Source organism: Pezoporus occidentalis, unplaced genomic scaffold (assembly GCF_034315485.1).
Source record: "Pezoporus occidentalis ecotype Australia unplaced genomic scaffold, CSIRO_AGI_Poc_V1 ctg5, whole genome shotgun sequence".
Classification (NCBI taxonomy): Eukaryota; Metazoa; Chordata; class Aves; order Psittaciformes; family Psittacidae; genus Pezoporus; species Pezoporus occidentalis.
The window spans coordinates 12,697,055-12,719,930 of NW_026915835.1; the positions used below are offsets into that span (position 1 = coordinate 12,697,055).

The 22,876-nt window shown below is 42.5% G+C and overlaps 2 protein-coding genes across 7 annotated transcripts in view; one reads left to right on the forward strand and one right to left on the reverse strand.

Moving 5' to 3' along the window:
* Nucleotides 1-16,315, forward strand: part of ACOD1 (aconitate decarboxylase 1) — a 35,472-nt gene extending 19,157 nt beyond the window's left edge. For 3 of the 5 annotated variants that reach the window (XM_062636946.1, XM_062636947.1, XM_062636948.1), the window contains exons 2-6: nt 1,625-1,700; nt 9,952-10,113; nt 11,184-11,273; nt 13,263-13,468; nt 14,301-16,315. In XM_062636946.1, coding sequence (XP_062492930.1) covers nt 10,036-10,113; nt 11,184-11,273; nt 13,263-13,468; nt 14,301-15,252 — 1,326 coding nt within the window. In that variant the 5' untranslated portion in view covers nt 1,625-1,700; nt 9,952-10,035 and the 3' untranslated portion in view covers nt 15,253-16,315. The other 2 variants (XM_062636945.1, XM_062636944.1) reach the window with 2 other exon arrangements.
* A 777-nt stretch (nt 16,316-17,092) lies between these two features.
* Nucleotides 17,093-22,756, reverse strand: LOC134173176 (glutamine amidotransferase-like class 1 domain-containing protein 3, mitochondrial). 2 transcript variants are annotated; one of them, XM_062636953.1, is made up of 4 exons: nt 22,532-22,756; nt 20,898-21,069; nt 18,818-19,022; nt 17,093-17,381 (listed from the first exon to the last, which is right to left on the reverse strand). In XM_062636953.1, the coding sequence occupies exons 1-4, from the start codon at nt 22,637-22,639 to the stop codon at nt 17,189-17,191; spliced, it is 678 nt and encodes a 225-aa protein (XP_062492937.1). In that variant the 5' UTR covers nt 22,640-22,756; the 3' UTR covers nt 17,093-17,188. The 2 variants fall into 2 exon arrangements, with proteins under 2 accessions (XP_062492937.1, XP_062492938.1); XM_062636954.1 differs by lacking the exon at nt 22,532-22,756 and adding an exon at nt 21,992-22,137.
* Between the last annotated feature and the right edge of the window lie 120 nt (nt 22,757-22,876).

The window sequence follows — 22,876 nt, forward strand, 5'->3', positions numbered from 1 at the left end:
GGGATTTTTGTTTGCTTTGGGGTTTCTTTCTCAGCCACAGCTCAAAAGCAGTCATCAACATGGTCAACTCCCATGTTGCATGAAACCCCTGAGTCAAGAAGTCACTGGCACAAAGTCAACTCACAGGCAACCTTCTTACTGCGTCTGGGAGAGGCAGGCAGCATTTCTGACTAGAAATGAGAGCACTGACAAAACCAAGTCAGGAGCAGAGGACAGATAGCACAAAGCTCATCTGCCCTAGGTCCTTGTGTGCATGGCCAAGAAAACAGAGGGAAGGAGCTGCTGCCATTATTGCTGGGCATCTCCTGCTCCAGTTGTGCCAAACAGCTGGACACAGCCCCAAGGCTATTTTGAGTTGTGCTATATTGTCCAGGGGACCAGGAAGAGGCAAGCCAAGTGCTGCCAGCAAGGAAAATGAGGGCAGACAAAAAGCCATATAACCCTGGCTCAGAAAGCTGTGCAGAGCAGTCTGTGTTAGTGCCTGCCAAGGCCCAGCACCAACTGAATGGTCACAAACCACTTGTAGACTATGGCAGAGGGTGGGGACCTTACTGTAGTGCCAAACTTGGTACTGATCTGCAGAGGCTCTCTGGGCTGACTGGTTACTCCTCCATCCAACAGCTCTGTACACATTGCCCTGCTCCCTCTAAAACACTGACATTTTGGAGCAGTTTTGCCCTTTATTTCATGGAGGTTGGTTAAGCAGAGGGGCCTCTCTTGTCTCAGCCTGCTGCTGCTGGAGACATAGGATTTGATGCAATTGATTTTGACTGGATAGTTTTCCCAAGTTCACATGGAGTAGAAGAGTGTTGGAAAATACATCTGGGTCTTATTAGCATAGGAGGAAAAGGGGCAGTGCAAGGCTGGGTTGTGCTTGGAAGGTGGAGGAGAGTCTGGCTGCCAAGGGTAGTGGGGCAAGACAGCAGGAAGCTGTGAGGAAAAACAACTTCTCAGCATCAGTCATCCTGTTCCTCCTTAGGAGCCCTTCCTTTGGCTGCAGTGGCTGCAGAGGAATGCAGAAGCACAAAGCAGCAACGGGTAGGTCAAGCTGAGGAACAGACAGCTTTATTTTTTCATTTGTAAGCAGCACAGGCAGCAAGCTGCCTCCTTAAAGTTGATACCCTCAGAAGCTGCCTGCTTTTCTTATGCAGTGAAACAGCATTGCATTGTGTATCTCTGGTTGAATAGCATGCTTTGTGCCCCGCTGCAATTGCGCTGGCATTTTAGGGTGCGCCATATTTCAGTATTCGTTCATTTGCAACCCTCCCCAACCCCAAGTTTAATAAAATACTATACCAAATATAGGAAATAAAAAATCCAAAAAGAAAACATGAACTTCAACGTAGACTTCAAAACTGCCCAATTTGATAAAGAATGGAAATAGCGAGATCACAAAAATGGAGAAATCCTCTAATTGTAGAAAGGAGGACTCAGATTAGTTTATTTGCTTATTTTATTAAAACCATAGTGCTGGCATTGCGCCACGCAGAACAGTAACCAAAGTCAGTAGGATAAACTGTGTGAGTTGGTGGTAGCACTAATGTCATATATTCTCTCTGACTATGACCTGAAGAAACTTTATAAATCAAAAATGCCATGACTCAATGTATTATTTTCCTTACAGCTAACTCTGTTGCTCCTGCAACATCCAAGGCCACATAAGGAGGGACATCTTCCAACTATGGCTGCAGAGCAAAAAGGTAAATAAAATACTGTCCACTACCTCTGACAGTAGGTATCATTTTTAGGTGAATAGTTTTAAACCCTGCTGATGCTGAAAAGTCAGCATGGATGATCAAATCTTACTGAATCACTCCTTTCATTTTGTGAAAGTATTTTCCTTGATTTTTAATGCTTCCTGCATCTGTCTCAATCTACTATGCTGAAGATGAGTAATGTTAGGGAAAAAAATAGTGTCATTATAAATTCTAAAAGCCAAAATTCTTCAAACGCTACTTATGTAAAAAAGGGCCAATTTAAATCAAATAATTAGCTTCTGCTTAAATGTTCAATTAGAAAATTGTAACAATGTAAATGTTCTATATATTCACTGCTCTCATCTTCAAATTTAACTTCTCTTATGGTTTTGCTTTTATTTCTCCCTTTCATAAATGTCAGTGTAATTACGCCCATTTTCTCTTTAGAGGTGAATACACAATCACAGCTAGAAATTCTCCGGTATGTTTTACAGTCTGAGACGTGTAATACTCAATCTCACAACTAATAACTACCATGGCATGTTTTATAATTGCACCATAAATCAGAGGCTGCCACATTTAAAGTATAATTTTAGGCCATTTTGTAATATTTCCTCTCACTTCTGAAATATATTGTGGTGGAAAATACATGATGTATCTACGTACAACCACAGATGAGGAAAAGGAATCTTTCTCCAGTTGCTGGAGTTCCCCAAAGGAGATTTTAAAGGGCACTGACATTCGTGTAGCTCATGGGATGTCCAAGGTACCTCGGGGACCCCAGTGAGAGCATATTTTTTGAGCAGGTGTTGCAGTCCATGTATTAAGAGAGGGGGGTGGAAGGGAATCAACCCATGGCCCAGGCTTGCAGAGTTAGCAATCCATTAGCAACAAGTACTCTGTGGCTTTTCCAACATGGCTGGCTGTCTGAATCTTTCCAGGGCCTTTATGTTTAGGAGGAACTAAGCTGGGAGGAAGAGAGAGAGCATCTGTGGTGAAAGCTGGAGAAACAATTCCGCCAGCTCGCATAGCATCTCCCAGTACCTGTCTCAAGTGCTTCTGCATCTGCTGACAGGATGAACTCCCACAAAATTAGATTAATTTTTCTCCCAAAACCTGTTTCTGCTTGAAGGAGAATGTTTTATTTTTCATTCTGGGTTTGCTGTATATGCTTTAGGTGTTATTTTAGCCCTACCACTGCATACAAAAGTTTGTAATGGCATGTGGGATAATTTCCTAGTGGTTCAAAATCCCTGAGTAATAGTTTAGATGCAGAGAGGCTCTTTTATCCCTCAGTTAGTGTTGAAGCTTGTTGTATACTAGGACTCGATACCATATCTGCCCACTGGACCACCATTGTAGGCTTGCTGGGACCTGATACAGCCCAACATTTGGGCTCACTCTGAAATGATCAGGAGGGTCTCTTTGCTGGGTACCTTTGCATGTACGATGCAGCAGCCCAGCACAGTGACTAATGCCACATTTGCACCACAGAGATTTGCTATTAATCTAATTAAAATTGCCACATCCTTCATATGTGCTCACAGTAATGTGGTTTCCACTAATCAAACTCTGAATTTATGTTAGTTAAGTTTTAATGTCTCCCCAAATGGCACAAGTCCTATAATGACATCTGGACGCATTTTTGGCCGAGTACAGACATCATGACTGCTTTTTGATTAAGAGAGCAATGTGTGCCCCAAGCTGCCAAAACCATCAGCAAGGGGAAGTTACAGCAAAGTCTATGCACATACAGAAAACCTACGTGATCTCCTACACTTGCTGCTATATTCAGAGTGGAGGTCATGCCATACAGAAATCCTACAGCCACCTGCTAGGTAACCTTATTTCTTTAGCAAATAGGGTAGGAAGCTACAGCAGGATAAAGAAAAGCTTTGGGAACTTGCCTGTGAGGCATCCCAGGGAGAAGAGGTGGTACTCCAGGGTGCAGAGTGGTTCACAGGGGTCTGGGCCTGGCTGTGTCACCTTCCGCTACACCTCCTCCTCCTGAGCTGTGAACCTGGGGCAGGTAAGTACGGTGTAGCCCCTTGCACTGTCAGTATCTGAACACTGGCACTAGTATCACAGGTAAAGGCTATGGTGTGGGTGAGACCTAACATTTGCACTGTGCCAATCGGAATTTCATAGAAATGTGGTGTCTTCTCGCGCTGTTATAGTTCATGCCCCTTCACATTACTCCATCAATTATATCAAAGGGACTTGCCTAATCATCCTGCAACACACTCTCGCTTCAAACATGCTTTTGCCTCTACTGCAGTTGCTTGAGGCCTGTTCACAATATGTCTATACTGAAATGATTGATCTGCCTTCACCAAGATCCTACATGATTATCCCAGCTATGTCTGGTACCTCTTACAGCTCGTTTAAGCAAATCAACATCTGCATTGCAAGTTTAAATGAACCGCAAGGACTTGCCTTAGGAATAGCACAGCTAATTTATGAAGGTTGTAAGGACTGTGTAATGTAGACCTCATGTGCTGACTTGTAGCAGCTTTTACCAGAATAGGGCCTGGCACTTCCAAGGCAAGTTTGAGAAAAGGAAACAAGAGTGTTGTAACTTCTCAGAGACTGTACTGCTGTTGTCACTAGCTGTGGAAGTAAGGAAACTGGGCAACTACTGTAGGCCAGAAATTTCCAGAATTATACATTTTATGGTGCAATCATTGCCTATTACATATGCTGTGTATTATGGCTGGCTGGCTCAGTAGCTGCTGTTGAACGTGAGATGGTAGGCTTGTGGAAAAAAGAGGCACAGAAGACTGTAATGATAGTGGTGAAGAACTGTGGGATCCCAAAGTTTATGGCTGTATGGCTGTTAGCAGCATTCACATTAAACCACCTATTCCAGGCCATTTGCTAAGATTCTTAGCTCTTTATTGAACTTAAAATATCCCAGCAGAGGGCAGAGGAGCAGGTCCTGCACTTGTAAGGTGCTTTCAGACCCTAAGCAATTCGAAAGGTTCTGCAAACAGAGCACATTGGCACCTGCCTCCCATTTTCTCATCTTAGCATAGCCCATGAACAAAGTCACATCTTAAAGGCTGGCTTAAAGAAAAGGAAGCTTGGACTCTGCATTTTTGTCATCATTTTTTATATTTCTTTAGAACAAAAGAAGCACAAGGCTACGGCCAAATCTGCTTTCAGTTGCAACCATACAGCTTGCAGGTGTGGGCAGAGTTTAGCCTGAAATAACGGGAGGCAAAAGAAAGAAAAAACAGCTTAAAAATGTGATGTCAGCATGAGAAAATAGACTCTGTGGGGCACTGGTTTTCTAAAGCCTTGTTCTGTAATCAACAGAGCTCATTACTGTAGCTGTGCACGATGTTGCAAATGGCATTTGGATGAATGCATTTTGTCTTTCCATCATGCTCACTAGTTAACAAATTGTCTGCCCAAATTGCTGAACCATGCATAGAGTGTCAAAGAAGAGGAAAGCAGCAGATTCCCTTTGTCAGGGTGGACAGACTGTTCCAAACTCTCGGTCACTGCTTTTCAACCTTCTTCTGTTTCGACCCCTACGAATTCTCCTGTGGATGTACAGGACTTTGTATAGATGCCTCTTCCCCCTACAGTGATAATCATATTGCTTTCCTTTCACTCCTAAGTCTACAGTGTCCATCTGACTCTGAGGTCTTCAGACCACATTTTGGAAACTGGTCTCCCAGGTAACTTAATTATTTGCATTTACAGCTTCACTTCATTTTTTGTTTAAAGAAGTCACTTTCTCATATCTCTGTCCAGTCCTTAAATAGTACTGATCCTCCTATTGCAATACATGGGACAATCCATCCTGCAATCAAGGTTATGTAAGGAAGTGGTCATGTATCTGAGATCAGCTAGCAGCATGTGACCACGCATCACACTGCAAGGCACAAGTTCTGGATCCAATCTGAATTCACTTGGAGTCTTAACATGGGATTAAAGGCAGCTATGCACTTATTACTTCCACTAACAGTGTTTCAAAGTGTTTGGGGGGATGTAAGGCATTGTAAACTGTAAGCTGTTGTATGGACCTTGTTTTGAGGAATAATGAAGGCTGAGGACACAGTCCTACAGGCTGACACTACACTGTGCCTTCTAGAAATAAAATGATTTATGGGCCATTTTTTCTCAGTTCTGATTGTGGGCTTTCCAGTATAATGCCAGCTGTATTAGAGCAGTCATTAAAATAATAAATTAATCAGGAATTGCATTACTGCATAGTTTTCTCATGCTTTTTAGGCATTCAGATGTATTCACTGTTCCGTCCATTGGAGTTGTCAGGGGAAATAAAAAGGGTCCCACATTGCTTCTTATGTGGGGAAATTCTCCTGTGGGGCGGTTGTGTCTCCTTTGTGCCATACAGAAGCACAGAGGGATCAAGGAGATATTAAAACTTTCACTTCAGTTTCACTTGAGGAAGAAATCAGAAACAGAATGAGACTGTAACAGATACCCCAAAGGTAAAGGAAGCAAATGACTGAAAGGGGACTGACTTTAGGGTATGAATATGCAATTTTTTGGTAGTCAAACACTGTCACAAGTTTCCCAGAGAGGCTGTGGAGTCTCCATCTTTGGAGATATCCAAAACCCAACTGGACACGGTGCTGGACAACCTGCTCTGCGTAGCTCTGCTAAAGTACGCAGTTTGGACCAGATGATCTTTTCCACCCTCAGCCACTCTGTGATTCCGTGGTTCTGTGATTTACATATTTTCTTCCATTTTCTGGAGGGAAAAACAAAAATGAAAGTTAAGAAGATGTTTCCGTTTTTCAGACTAGTAGCATTAACTTCTACTAGCCTTTCTAGCCATTGCCAAACTTGTCTATGTGAGTAATCCTGTTAGCTGGGCTGGATTTTATCAGCACCAAAGGTAATCCTTCAGCACATCCAGGCCACCTGTGAGGTTTTCCTTAGCATGGAAATGAGGGGGCAAGGAAGACACATTGATGAACACTCTGGTTCTGTCTCCCCATGGGCTCAGGATTTGGCCAAAATGCACATCTCACCCAGGAACTAGTAAATGCTGCTTGGATATTGTACGTAGATGCAGGTTATGCATACATGAGTGAAGAAATATGCATAAAAAATGTGGTATACTCAAAAAGAAATGTGTGTGGGAAGAGGTTTAGCCATGCCATGCTGAACAGCTGCTCATGCTGAAGAGAAAGGATAAGATTTTTAAATGGAGCTTACACATAATGCAGATTAGCCCATACAAAAGTGTGTATGTGTTTGTAGGGCTGGGGTTTGGGCCTCCTGGGCCTCAGCCTCTTTGGCTAAATCTGAAAAAAGTCACATCACTGCTTCTATCATTTAAGGCACTCTTAAGCTTACCCAGTGCAATTTTCAGCATCAAGTCAGGCACCTGAAGATGACATCCATAAGCAGAGCTGGCTCGAGGCACAGGCAAAATAGGCAAATGTCTGGGTTAGAGCTTGCTCAAAACCAGCTAATGCCCTCTCACCTCTTTTTACCTGCACATGCCCTCCCAGAATTTCCTGGAATACTGCTAGCCCTACTTCTGTTTCCCTCCACATGTGCTCCTAGATTTCATTTTGCATTTCTGAGGCAAGAAACTCAGTTTTGCCTGGCTGTTGAGAATCCCTGAGCTGGCTCTGGAGACAGGCTGGACCAGCTCAGAAAAGGGTCTGCTCAGCTTCAGCACTGGCATAAGGAGGATGAAGAGGACTATGTGTCCAGGAACAGGAGAGGGAAGAGGATGCAGCCTAAAACAGGACCTGTTAGTATTAATAAAAGTTACTCAAATCAATGTTTGACTTCATCTACAGACCTATGCCAGTCTCTACCTGGAAGCACTCAGGGATTAGATACAGCTTTACAAAATTATTTGAGGCTAGGCTGGGTAAAGGGCTGAGGTTCCTACAGTAAGTTTTAGGCAGTGCTTTAGCATGGAAGTGCAAGACTGCAATCCTGAGAAGACTTGATGCTTTGTTTCCTAATCCAGGAGGTGCCAAACTTCTGACATACATTACTTTTTCACTTCAGAATTACTCAGTGGCCTCTACGCCTGCTCCTCTGGGGTCTGCTCCCTTCCTGATGGGATGGGCAGGGATTTCCGCCTCACTATCTCGTAGCAGTCTGGGATTCCCCCAGATGCCTAAACCGATGGTGGGAGAATTGCCTCCTTCTTGAGAGAAAGCATCCTTGACTGAGATGCAGAAAACCTGCTAGTAGAAATTATGGTCTCACATAGTGATTCGTGCTGTTAAAACACTGTTAAATACCAAGAACCACAGAATAATAGATTCATAGAATAGTTTGGGTTGGAAGAGACCTTGAAAGGTCATCTAGTCCAACCCCCAAGAGCGGCCTTAATATAGCTTATGTTCTGAAGTTCTTATGCCATACATTTCCCTTGTCTGAATTCTACATATTATAGAAGAGACATATAATGAAGGAAGAAAAAAACAAAACAACAGATTGTTTAAGTTAAAACAGCTTCTGCCATCCTATAGTCTAGTACTGGGCTGATTGCTCACTCAACCAGTAGAGTTATCCGTGGACTACTGTGGTTGCCCAAGATTAACCTGACACACCTGATGACCTCTTCTGTCCATACTAACAAATGTAAGACACTCAATATACTGGTTTCTATCTGGTAATAAAACATCACATGTATCAGTTTACACAACATGTGAACGTGACTGGTAAAGTCCCATAGCACATGTCCCAGCAGTTTATGCTACAGTTAGAGGAAAGTTGAAAGAAAGAAGAAAAAGGAACATTTCCAGGCAGAGGAGGAAATGGGCAGGACATGATGAGCAAGAAAAAAGGCCCAATATTTCTTTCCCCACCCCAGACTTACCCGTATAAATAGTGAGAGAATTATTTCCCCTGCTCACTGGCTACCGCTTATTTGCTGCATCTCTCTGGAACCTTGCACCATCCCTCCGTGATGTGGGCAAAGGTACTGTCTTGTTTCTTTGCACTGTAAGATGCACTTTTCTGTTCTAGCTTTTGTATCCTCACTCTCTATGTTTAGGTAACCACTGGGGTATGTGGTTCACCTCCTTTAAATGACTTCTGTTCCTCAAGATAGTCTTAATGTTTTAGTACAAAGCTGAGTGAGAACTTGTCTGTAATAATGGGTACAATTCTGGTCACCATTGCTATAGAATAGAAATCAAATGTGAACAACGCATTGAAAAGCTACTAGCATAGTTAGGGGTGAGTCTACATTATAAAGGAGAAAGCAGCACTGTTTGGTTTACTTTAGCAAAATGCAGGCTAAGAGGAAATACCACCTTGTGTGGATATGTGCAGGGGAGTAGAAGAAAGGTTAGGATGAATGGAAGGAGACAGTTTCCAAAAGGGACAACAGCTATATTCAGTAATACCAATATGAAAAAAAAGCAAGTGTGTGTGTGTATACTGGTTGTAAATAATATATACCTCTATATGGGGATGTTTCTAATGGTCAGAAAAGGGAAGTTCTAGATTTCTAATAGATGTATTAATGGCAACTAACAGCTCCAGCCAAGAAGCAGGCTGAACTTACATAATAGGTTCAATAGGAAAGCAAAGGAAAAAAAAAAAAAAAAAAGAAATATAATTCCCAGATCAGCAGGAACAAAGAGCCACTGCTTTCAAAGAGGTGAGATCTTGTCTTGGAGAAAAGCTGGGACCCCAGCTGAGTATGAATTCAGTGAGAGCTGGGAGCTAGGAGCAGCAGGTGCAAGGTAGAGATGCCAGTCCTACTGAGCTGCAAGCTCAGCAAGATTTGGGAAAGTAATTCTGCTACTCAGGGAGATTAAATATTTCCTCCTTGTGTGGCAGTGGCTGCACGGGATTGAAATGCTGCTTTCCCACTGATTGCAATAGCAAGGTGCTATAGAAAGCGAGGTGGGTTTTGCTTCTATTTGTTTTATATATGTTCGTATGTGTATAGAGGTGGAGATGAAGATATCTTGCAAAGTTACATCACCTGCAGTACTTACCCTCAAGGACTCAAGGAGGAAGCAGCAGAAATACAGAAGAGAGACAGACACTGATGAAAGTATAAATAAAATATAAATAACACTGTGGCATTTCTGGGAATAAAAAGAGGAAGAATTCAAACCTTAGTTTTGCTGATGCAATTCATGTAAGAATGGGCAGGGCAATAGAAATGGCTGGTATGCTAAGTAGTAGTCTGAAACTGAAAGAAAGAGGAAAGAAAAGGAAGAAAAAAAAAATGTGTTTTCTTTACATTAACAGAAATACCTTTTTTATTTTTTTCCCCCTCTCCCAGACAATTACAGGAAATTTTGCCAATGTTATTCATGGTTTGAATGCAAACCACTTGACAGACCAAGTCATTCAGAGAAGCAAGCGAATGATTCTCGATACTCTTGGAGTGGGGCTTCTGGGTACCAACACTGAGGTCTGCCACAAAGTGACACAATACAGCAAGGTAAGATGCCTGGCATTCATAGCGTGCCCTAAAGTTCAGCTTTAAGGATAGTAAGGGAAAATTTGGGCTATAAGGGGAAATTTCCTCATGGTGAAATTCTCTGGGGGACGGAAAGAGAGACACAGGGTTCTTCCCACTTCACACAGGGAAACTTCATTGCTTGAGTTATTTAACTCTGGATAGGCAAAAGCCTCTGTAACAGAATGCATGTTAAGATAACCCCCTGCAAGCACAGATAATTAAGAATTGTTGCTATTTCGCCTGTGAGATTTTCTCAGAAACATCAGCAAAGTAAATATCCCTTATCATCAACTTTCAAAAACAAGAGACTGTTAATGGGATGGAGAGCTATAAGTGGCTTACTTCCCAAAATATAATTATTGCCTGGAGTACACTGGTTATGTTTCTCCAGTCCTGCTTTCCCTAAACTTGAGCAGTACTTGACCCTGAGGAGAAGCCTTCCCAACAGAGGAGCACATGAGGAGGAGTTTCACCTGCTGTTTTATTGATCAGACTTGCCCAGCTGGACTCGTGCTCCAGAGTTCTGTGAGTCCATTTGCAAAGAGCTTGCCCCTTCCCAAACCAGGGGGGTTTTGTTCTATTTAATTCTGTAAAATCTTTTTATTGGCTACAAAGATCTGCAGAGCAAAAGGAAAGGAGCTTGGGGCTACTTGCTCCAGGAGCCTGTATAACATTTATTCAGGGTCTTCTGAAAAGTAGAAAACCAGAACCTTTAGCTGGAGATCTCCCTCAACAAGATGATGACAGTATTGAGACAACTGCAGATGGGCTGTGGGAAGGGATACCAATGGCCAGAGGTTGTGTGAAGGTATTAAATGGCCGGGTGCATGGTGTTGGTCTGGCACCTGAGGTCTGTTCAGGTGGTAAGGGACATAAACCAACAGGAAAGTGAGTTTCTTTTCATACTTTCTAAAAAGCAATATTTTTCTCATGAAAGGGAACAACTGGGTCCCAAGAGAGTACAGCCTGATCTGGGTTACGTCAGAGATACGGCACACATTTATCCTTGGGTTCAGGATTTTGAATTAATTTATGACAATTTCTTTCAGATCTACAGCTCAGATATATCCAGTACCATCTGGGGCCACTTGGATTTCCGACTGCCTCCTCTGTATGCAGCTTTTGTGAATGGAGTGGCTGTAAGGGATGCTCTTTTGTTTGCTCTTAAATCACAGTAATTGATGCCATTCTTGATCTAGAGAGAACAGAAAGCTCCTAAAATCTTGGTTTACTTTATTCTTCTGCCTGAAGCCTGCTACAAAACTTTCCTACACCGTTCTCCTAATGCGCTTCAACTTTCTCCCTATGAAACTGAGATCACGGTATAATACATATCTGACCCAGCTCAATAGCATCCCTTACCTTTAATGTGGGCCTCAAGGGTGTTTTCAAAGGTCAGAACTCCAGAGCTTGTTACAACCTTGCTAGAGCTGCATTATAAAGAGATACTCCTAGCTCTGGCTGATTTCACTGGGATCCAAATTTCATGCCAGCTGGCAAAGTACAGTTGCAGAAAAACACAAATACAGACAAATGCACATATACATACACACATAAAATATCACAAGGCAATTTAATCTTTGGTTATGCAGTTTGCAAAAGCCAACCATACGTTTTGGACACATACATTGTCATTAAAGCAGTAACAGTTTCCCCATACATTTGTCTAAACTCAGATTAAGGTTGAAACCATTTGAAACTGAAATATGCACAAGAGGTGGGGTAGACAAAATTGGCAATTATGCAAAACTAGGGAAGGTGACCAACAAAGGAAATGGTAATATTAAACCTATCTGAATTACTGCAACAACAAGATCAGAGGTCCAGTTTGACACCTCATTTCCAATGTAGAAAAAATTACCTTGGAAAAGAGATCTGGAGCCTCCCAGCAACTAGCAGCCCATTTGACATTCAAATGTGGCTTTTAACATGTGTATGATCATTTCAGTTTACATCTCAGTCACGGGTTAATTCTGAGTGCTTATTGAAGATGCCAAGAACACAGCTTACTGGCTATTGGGCACAACTTTTCCAGCACTACAGGGCATCTTTCCAGCTGGCATCCAAGTTTTTCAAGGTAGAAACTATGTTTTCTTATGCCTGTTCAGAAACACGGTCCTCAGAAGTGCATGTTCCCTGTATTATGGGGCAAGACCTGAGTGCTGGTGAGACTGACCACCTTCCCAGTTGCTCTGAAGTAAGACATGGGTGAACAGGCATGAAAGTTCAGCTTCTGAGATACTGTTATTAGAAGTGCTGCCCCTGATGTTCTCAAGTCCTTGGGGATTCTCAAAATCTTGGGGGGAGGTGTGGGGGTCCATCAAGCAGTACATTGCAAACACTGACTGCACTGCTGGCAGTAGTCTCCTACCATGCTGGGAATACCCAGTCTTCCCAAGCAGCTGGGCTGTGGGCATGGGAGAGAGGAGGCACCTCTCTGGACACTCTCAAGGACTAAACGGCTTATCGCATTTTTAAGACCAACATTCTCCAAGTCCTAGCAACCCCAGGGAGTCTGGTTCTTCATGTGATAGGTCAATGTGCTGAGAATTCAGGCTAAAGCCTCTTGTACATTTGCAGGCTTGTACCTGTTGCCTGCAGAGGGTTGCACTGAAGAAGCTGTTCCGATGGTATAACTTAAGAGTTAGCAGTATGGACTGGACTGCTACGGCTTTAATGGTGTGAGCCCTAATGGCAGCATCAGTTGCAGCGCTAGGGAAGTAGTTTCAACATGTTTATATACTGTTTTGGGGGAAGTGAAAATTCACCATTCATATGATGAACCTAGAACTGCTGCTTTATGCTGCTTTAATTATACCAGTCTAATTAAAGCAGCAAAACCCTATTGTAGGAAAGATGAATCGTTGTCATATTGGTTTTAGACTGCTACAACTTGAATTAGAATTCCACTCCTTTGAGGCAAGATTTGTATTGCATTGCCACTTCTCATGGAGCCATGTTGGGAGTAAAGGTCTTTGAAAGAAGGACTTCTGAAGATTTGTTTTCTAAGGAAAATTTAGTTCTTCAGCCCTTTTTTATACTGATTTCAGTAGTTTCATTTGACTGAGCCAGTCTTGCCAACTCAGAGTTTATTTCTGATGACACGTCGAGGCTTTTCTTTCCATTAGGTGCACTCAATGGATTTTGACGACACATGGCATCCTGCCACGCACCCATCTGGGGCTGTGCTTCCTGCTGTGATTGCACTCTCAGAGGCCTTTCCTCAGAAGAAAAAAATCTCAGGTCTTGATCTGCTCTTAGCTTTCAATGTGGGAATCGAAGTGCAAGGCCGGCTGCTGCGCTTTTCCAGTGAAGCCAGGAATATCCCCAAAAGGTACAAAGAAATGCTTCAAGTAGAAAGTTGAGTGGAATGGGTTTGTTTTCTCAGTGTTAATACACTTAATTAAATGCCAGTTAAAATACAGATGGCATAGCCATTCATATTTTCTATGTTGCTTGTCTGGAAAGTTAAGAAAGGTTCATCTTAAACATAAATACACTTACATAACTCCTTATGGCTTAGCTAATAGCTGTCTTTATGAGAGCATTGAGCAGTTTACAAGAAGGAGGTAATGATCTCCCTATCTATTAAAAACAGCAGCAAAAAGGCAATGATTAACAGCAGAGATTTCAAGCTCTCATGAATACATACGATCACGCCTCTACTGCAAACAGTGCCTTGCTCTCAGCAGAGGGGAGCCACTGGAGCTGGGCCCAGAGCAGAGCCCAGGAAGATGGGGTGTGCTTAGGGGAAAGCCTTGAAACATGGGACGGACTAGATGTCTTCTTGCTTTTTGTGTGTTTCTTCTATCAGTTTTACAAAACTACTTCAGAATGACAAAACTTGCCTCCCCCAATATAGAGAAGACTATAAACTGTGATGCTTTTGCCATTATTCTGCTTGGTGTGCCTCAAATTATGAGCAGTTCTAAAATTTCAATTGCTTTCTGGGGAAGACCTATTGGAAGTAGTACTATTCCAGTTTAACTTATTCCTGGGGAAAACCAACAACTTTTTCCACTAGAGCCACACATGACTTTTGAGTGTATGTTTCTTTATGGCTCAATCTGTCTTCCACAGCAGTGCTAGGAAATTGGAGCTTTTGTATATAGTGAGTTCAGATGACTTTTTGAAATATGGTAATGAAGATATTTTTGTTTTCTCAGGTTTCACCCACCTACTGTGGTTGGTACAATGGGGAGTGCAGCAGCTTGTGCTAAACTGCTAGCTCTTGATCAACTGCAATGTAAAAACACCTTGGCTATCGCTGCCTCCTATGCAGGTGCCCCACTGGCTAATGCAGCAACCCAAACGAAGCCCCTCCATGTTGGCAATGCTGCCAAGCATGGACTGGAAGCAGCTTGCTTAGCATCACAGGGCCTTCAAGGAAACAAGCAGATCTTGGATATGGAGTCCGGAATAGGTGCCTTTTATACAGATTACAACCCACAGACTCTGCCAACCTTGCAGTCCTATCCGTGGCTGTTGGACCAGCAAGATGTCGCCATTAAACGCTTTCCTGCTCACCTTGGAACACACTGGGTGGCTGATGCAGCATCTTCTGTTAGGAGGAAGCTTGTGGAGAGCAGCAACTTGCTCCCCCTTCATAAAATTGAGAAAGTCATTCTCAGAGTCCCAGACGTCAAATACGTGAACAGAGCCAGCCCTACCTCAGAGCACGAAGCTCGACACTCCTTCCAGTTTGTTGCGTGCTCTGCTTTGCTGGACGGCAGCATGTCGGTCCAGTCCTTCACCAGTGAGAACATTCACCGTCCGGCCTTGAGGGAGCTCCTCTGCAAAACACAACTGGAGCACCCTCCTGATAACACACCTAGCTTTGAGAGTCTTTACTGCGAAGTGAGCGTCATGCTTCAGGATGGCAACATGATCAGCGACCGCTGTGACACGTTCTATGGGCACTGGAGGAAACCCCTGAAAAAGGAGGACTTGGAGAAAAAATTTCAATCCAATGTCTCCAGCATCCTGCCTGCAGAAGCCACAGAAGGCATCATAGAGACCGTGTACAATCTGGAAAAAGTAGAGGACTGTTCTGTGTTAAGTACATTTTTATCAGGACAGTCAGCTAGAGCTCTTCTGGAGAAGCTGCGCTTCCTTTAGCTGCTTGAGCCAACAGCAAGACTGTTCACAAGGCAAACACAAAACTCAGGACAAACTCTTATTTAGTGACTCAAGCACTTTTGAACAGGACTCCTGTAACCCAAGAGCCACACTTAGTCAAATACCATGGGTTTTGACTAAGTAAGTAATTTAGTGATTATGTACACAGCTCTGGCTGAATAGAAGATCCTCTGCTGGCATGATCAGTGGCACTTCCATTATCTTTATACCTCTAGAGGCAGAGCACTGCTTGTGCATGACACAAAAACATGCCAGCTCTGCTGCCAAAAGTGTCTGTATATTCTGCTTCTGCTAAGTAAATCCATAAAAGAAATTCTGGAGTATAGAAATGCTGTGTCCATGAGAAACATCCCTGAGAAGGACAGAGAATAAAAGCCTTTATATATTTATTTCTGTAGATTTCGCTCTAAATCCTCCTTGAAAAAGCCACCAGTTACATCTGAACTTTGATGTTTGTGCTAGAATAAACACAGCACACATAGAAAGTAGTAGCACTCAATGCTCTGCAACATGTCAGGAATCACAGGTAAAGGTTAGTGCCCTCCCTGACCATGCCAGCTGCTGAGCAAGAGGCACAACTCAATGCTCCCCATCACAAAGGCATTATTTCCTAGTCCCATCTTTTGGCTGCTCTGTGGTACAGGTTTGTTCCTGCTGTATTCCCACTCCAGGCCCTTGATCATGATTAGCACTAGTGATGATGACATGTTTAGATTGCTTCAGGCACTGCAAAGCATGGACTGCAGTACATTTGCTGTGAGTAGTGAAAGAGATCTGCAAGCATCATACCACTTCTTATGCTGAGACAATTAAGTGTCTACAGTGACTCTCAGCTTACCTTAAACAAATTCTGGGAATTTCTAGTTCCTTCAGGAGTACAACACCGTGCCATATTGTGCTTATTAGAGAGGCTGGCCACCTTTGTTCACATTTGTGAGATCAAAGCACGTGTTCTAGCATATGTGAAGTGTACCTTCCTTAGGGCAATAAACTATGTATAAAAAAAATCATAATATAAAGCTATTTCATTTTACCAACTGAACCTCAAGTAATTTCATATATTAGAGCAAAACTTGCGTGTTTTTCTCAAACAATGTATTAATTTGTACTTAATGTGTACCTCTGACTCTTGGTTTCTAAAGTTAAGTCCATGCTAAAATTATACGTGCGTAAAGACTTGCATGCTTTTTTCCTTCCTATTAGAATTTAATTACTCACCTACACTGAAGGCACGGAGACTCATTTAGAGCTATTTCAACAGTAATTATAGCTGGGTAACACCAAATACGAATTACTGATAATCACACCGCTGGGCACAGAGGGGTCCCACATTATCACAGAATCACAGGATGGTTTGGGTTGGAAAGGACCTTAAGATCACCTAGTTCCAAACCCCCTGCCACAGGCAGGGACACCTCCCCCTAGACCAGGTTGCTCAAAGCCCCGTCCAACCTGGCCTTGAACACTGAAAAGGATGGAGCAGCCACAACTTCTCTGGGCAACCTCTTCCAGTGTCTCACCACTCTCACAGTGAAGAACTTCGCAGTATCTAATCTAAATCTACTCTCTTTCAGTTTAAAGCCATTTCCCTCTTGTCCTGTCACTAAATGTCCTTACAAAAAGTCCCTCTCCGAGAAGTACTGTCTCATCATGACTGAATACATTGATTCATGAGAAAAAAAAAAATGCTGACACCCACATACACAACCTTCAACACATTTTCTATTTTAAAAAAGAAATAAATAGGATAAAATTAGCAATAACCCTGTGATGTACAGATTTTAAAACTAAACAAAACAAAACCCCAAGAACTGTGAAGTTTAGTAGTTGCATTATTTTATTACTACGTTCAAAGGAAGCTAAATGCTTATTCTCAGTTACACTGATTTCCCTGTAGAAGTCTGTATGATTCCAGTCATGCAAGTTTCAGGACTTCTTGTACCATTGTTCCAATTCCATCAAAGATTTCATGCAGAGGAGCCTTGCACATGAAGGCACAGGTAGTAACTATTTTATTGGCTTTGTCCACATGGGATTCATTTACATTTTTGCAAATGTGCTTACATCCAAGCTCAACTATAGCAGATGCTGTTTCAGCATCAGGAAATCTGTAAATAAAAAGGCTGTCATTAACTTAAAGAGAAAACACAGGCATAAAGTTCCACCAACATAACTTGAATGAGAGAACTACAATAATATTAAAGTGACTCTTGATGATGACAAGGGAATCAGACTGCTACTGCCAGGTCCTTCCAGCCCCTATGGCAAAACAGATTATCTGATAGCTTTGAAAACAAGGTAAAAAATGCAGAGCCACAGATTGGCAGAAGGCGTAATTCTGGTTTTAACAATCTTTCAGTAGTTTACAAGATGATAACAAGTGATCATAACTGATCCTCAAAAGTTTGAGAGATGCCAGCTCAACTTGCAGACACTTTAGACCTTTTCCAACACCTTCATGTAAAGTCTTTTGCTGGGATTCTGCATAATTTTGTTTTCTTTTTTTTTCCCTAAGAATAATGAAGGAGCAGAGACAAACCCTCGGTATCACTGCTGAGATGAAATTCCATTCAGAAGTTTTATTGGAGTTGACAGTTCCTGAAGCAGCACATACTTCTGCCAGGTCCTGTTCTCAACTACTTCCCCTAAACTGGCCCCAAACCACTACTGACTGAAAAACTAAAAATCCCTGAACAGACAAAAGCCCACAGACGCAATTTAAACAGCCGCTCCAATTACCACAGGGTACCAAGTTTCTGAATGCCAGCTGGCCACATGCCTGTTCTTCATTCCCACATTTGCAATATGAATCATGGCCTTCAAAGGCATTGGGTAAGCACATTCTGTACCTCCCTCAGTATGAGCTAAAAATCCATCGCTCAGTTACCATGAATATAATGCAGAAAAAAATTACTTGATATCCTTGGTCATCTGCATGTTCGCACAGCTATGATTCCATAAAAGTTGCTTTGTTCTGTCACTTTTAGGACTGACAGATGCTACATCCACTGACTCATTAGTGCCCACACTGCATAATAAAGCCAGTGCAGGAACTTAAACTACCTTCAGTGGCTCACAGAGTGACAGCTTACGCAAGAGATAAGGCTACCTAGAGTCGCCAAACTACTAATCGTAGTGTGCCTGTGGATGTTGGTATCAGAACACTGGAGGTATGTAAAAGACATGTAGATGTGGTGCTTAGGGACATGGTTTAGTGGTGGACTTCCCAGGTCTGAGTTAATGGTTGGACTCAATGACCTTAAAGGCCTTTTCCAACCTAAATGATTCTGTGATATCACAGACCAATGTATTTCTGAATTTAGGGATAAATCGTTCCAATGCACAAGTCACCTGACCTCACAGATTCAGTCTGTCTCCCCTGAGAGCTCTGCTCATTATACAAGAACTATTAGGCAAGTGAAAATTATAAGTAAGTAAAAAATGTCACTCAGAAGTTACCCAGGGCTTACTGGCACTAGAGACCTCAGAAGACTGGCCATTTCCTAATCTGAATTCCCATGTAAATTATCCATTTCCTTCTTACCTTCCATCTACATCTTTATCTTGGCCAACTGTAACCTCACAACCAGGAAAGACTTTAGCTGCCAGAACCGGTGATATGCAGCACAAACCAATGGGCTTTTTAGCACTGTGGAAAGCCTGGAGTGTGGAGTTCACGTGCTCATTGACAGTACAGTTCTTGCCATCTACAGCCCAGGAGCACAGGTTCTTTGCTACACCAAAGCCACCTAAAAAAAAAAAAAAAAAAAAAAGGAAAACAAACAAAAAGCTCAAATATATGATAACACTAAAAGTCATTCAATTCAATGACAGAATAGACAGAAGTTGTTTGTTTTTTTTTTTTTTACAACATAATCTTGGCATGACTGCTAAGTTACTACACTGAAAGCTTTTAGCACCTGAAACATGACGGGTTTACAATGTTAAAAGTTTAACTGTGCTTTTTTATATCACATATGTTACATAGGCCAGAAAGCTTAACCTTGAGCAGCAAACAAACAGGAAGGCTCACCTTAAATGCTAGTCACTGGAAAAGCTGCACCATCTGATATACATCCCTCAATAAGCAAGAGAGGGATCAGAAAAAAGACCAATGACAGTCAGAAGTAGAAAAATGTAAGTCACAAGAATAATGCAAACAGTGATTTGATGCTCAACAGTAATTCACTCTCAAGTTTTAGCTGAATACTTAAGCTTTTTTACTCCTCTAGTATTATTTTTGGACTTAAAAGAATGGGTTAACACAATAAAACCAAATGAATATTACATAAAAAGGAAATTACAACATATGATATTCTGAGACACACCACTTGTGAATGATAATTTCCTATTAAAAATAATGCAGGATTTGTCTTTCTAGAAATTAGTTATAACAATAATAACTACATATCTATAACAATAAACTTGCATTTAATCTTCATTTAATTGTACAAGCAGATTGTATTTTACAGCATCTTCACTTGCCAGATCAGAATAATCAGAGAAGGTTATTAATAAGAGTAACCATCCACTATATTTGAGTCCTTACAGGATGCACACAACATCAGCTTTTCTACAGTAAACAAAAAAATTTCCACAAGTATTTCAACAGACAACACCAAGTAGCTTTGCATTTTTAATATTTTTTTTTTCACCCTTTGCTCACTTTCAAGTGCTATCAGGAATCTCTAAAGTAAGATTTTAATTTTCAAACTTCTCATAGAGTTTATTTCCCTGTGACAGTTATTACAGCAACCCTTTTGAGCCTGGGTTATAACAGCATGGAATTAAAGTGGAAAATACTTGCTAGCCTCTACTCCCTCATCAGCAATGGTGTCACCCGTACACTTTGGCGCTGGAAGTATGTTTCCCTTGCCTTATAGACACGCTCCCTCTGCTGGCTTTACAACAGAAGACAGTGTCACAACTCCAAAATTAAAGCTCAGGCACAATCATGAAAGCAGTATTTAACAGTACTGTGAATATTCTCGAAAGTGATCTTCAGCAAATCGTAATTTCCTCGTGACACTTTGGTTTCTGCATTTCTAAAATGATTACAATTAACTCCGTCTGAAAGGCAATTCTGTGGTCTATAAATAAGAAATTATCCATAAATATGTTTAGTGTAACTTGATCAGCAGCAGATCAGATACATAATTAAAACAAAATGTACTCACATCTGACAGGAAACATAATCTATTTGGAAACCTGCTATTTTGCCAACAATTTCAGAGGTCCTAAAATCAAGGCATTGCCATGTGCTGTCAAGTTCTGGCCCTACTTTTGTTTTTATCCACAAGTAGGTATTCAAGTTTTCACTATCTTTAGAAAGAAGGAATAGTGTGATGTATAACTTAACACCAAAAGAACAGTCTGGCATTTTAAATTACTTAACTATAAAAGAATAAAAAACTGATATGACTTAATCAGCCCGTAAAAGCTTGCTGAAACATTTTCTCATCCTTGAAAGAAAATAAGTTTAAAAAAAAAAAAATAACACCCCCCCTCCATACCTCTCAAATCAACAATTTATTCTCTGAATGGATCTAAAAATAGAAAAGTAACTGAGGAATTTCAATTTGCAACTGAAAAATCACAAATAACTTTCTTTTAAAAGCACCTACCAGGGAAAATGACTGCATCAAATTCACTAGCTTTCAGTTCAGCCAAATCTTGAATGTTTCCTCTTGCCAACCTGGCACTTTCTACTAACACATTTCTCTTCTCTTCTGTTGGACTTCCTTTTAGGTGATTGACTACATCCCTTTGCTCAATATTTGGGGCAAATATCTTCACCTAAAATAGAGAGATAAAGCAATTTTGTGAATGTAAACAGACCTCCTACATATTGATCAAAATAAACAAGAGAAGTGGATTCCACAAGATGGATCTACGGCATTAAATAACTAAAGCGATAGGTGGCATATTAGGACAGGTAAACCTGTTCATCTTCCCCATCTTATTCCTGCAGCTTTTTGACAGGACTGCATTCTGACACCAACATTAAGCTTACTGATTTTGCCACAGCCTGCTTTCCTTCTGCAGATAATCCCAAGGACAAACAAAACACAATTTATACCAGCAGGCTGACCGGGAACACAGCTGAGTCTGAAGAAAGGCTGCTCTTAACAGCTAGGGGATCATACTGCTAAAAGTTTTACAGAAAAAGTTTAAAATATAAGGATGCAAACTTCACAAGCATTCCTAGTGCAGACATTAAGAGTTAGCTGCTTTCTCAAAACACTGGTAGCAGGAAGGGAAAACAAAACATGGAAGAACATATTTTGGTTAGGCACAAGAGGGGAAAGCTGCATGGAAGTGCAAAGCTTTGTGAGAGGTATACTGCAGGGCCTATTTTCACATATCTGCTTTTCAAAACAGAAGTCTTGCTTTGCAGACTCCAGTTAATTTTAGAGAGGATAATTTTGTGCTAAATATGAGGGTGCTGTTGTTACCATCAAACACCTGAATGCAGCTATAAGCAGACAGAAAGTGACCACCTTCCACTGTCTGAAGCCACAGACAGGACCACAACACACCACCACATCACTTTGAGCAGCCTGGTTTAGTGGAAGGTATCCCTGCCCGTGGCAGGGGGACTGGAACGACGAGATGTTTAAGGTCCCTTCCAACACAAACCATTCTATGATTCTATGATCTTGGCCCACGCTCCTCCGATTGCTTGAAAGAGTAACTGTTACTGAACTAGCCCAGTTACTGAAAAAGCCCAGAAACAGGTAACAGAAGGCATGCAGGTGAATGCAAGCAAAGGTGAGCCCCCGATCTCTGCAAAAACAATCAGAAAACAGATGAAGAATTTTAACTGGACCCAATCTCCAGGACCCTACAGACAAAGGAGCAGGGCAAGGCCTCCTGCCACCCGTCACAACCGGGGCCTGCCTGGCGCCGCTGCTCCTGTCAAGGGGACATTTACGGCTTCGGGGAGGGGCTCACTAAAGAAAAGGGAGAGGGCAAGACAGTAAGAGAGATTATGGTTGAAAAGGCATTGTCGTGTGCTGTGGCGGGGAAAACAAAACCGTGAAGCAGGGGAGGCTCGATCCCACACACACCAGGAGCCACGGGATGGCATGGCTCGCTCCCCGGCACAGGCCAGAGGGTGGGCGGCCAAGGCGGGGGTCCCTCGTCTGCTGAGGGACACAAAGAGACGGCGGAGCCGTACCCCGCCCCAGAGAGCCTGCCAGGCCCAGCTCCACACAACCCCGCGGGGTGCCGGGGAGCGGCACCCGCCGCCCCCTACCTCTGCGCCGCCGCGGCTGAGATGCACCAGTGCCGCCGAGGCCTCGTGAATTTCGCTGCCATCGAAGACGCCACAGCCGGCGAGAACCAGAGCTACCCGCTTGCCCATAGCGGCCGAGCGCCGCGCAGAGCCTGTCCAAGCTGCTGAACCCGGGCCTCGCAGCACCCTCCCTTTTCCACGTCCTGCTGCTGCGCCTGCGCCGCTGGGCTCCGGTTGGCCTACGTCTTACAGGCGGCACCGACGGGTGCTCGGCGTGCCCCGGAGGTCTGGCACGCCGCATGTAACCCCCTGCAGGCAGCTGTGCGGTACGTGCTTCCTCTTCTGCCTGCATGTAGGTGAGGGAGG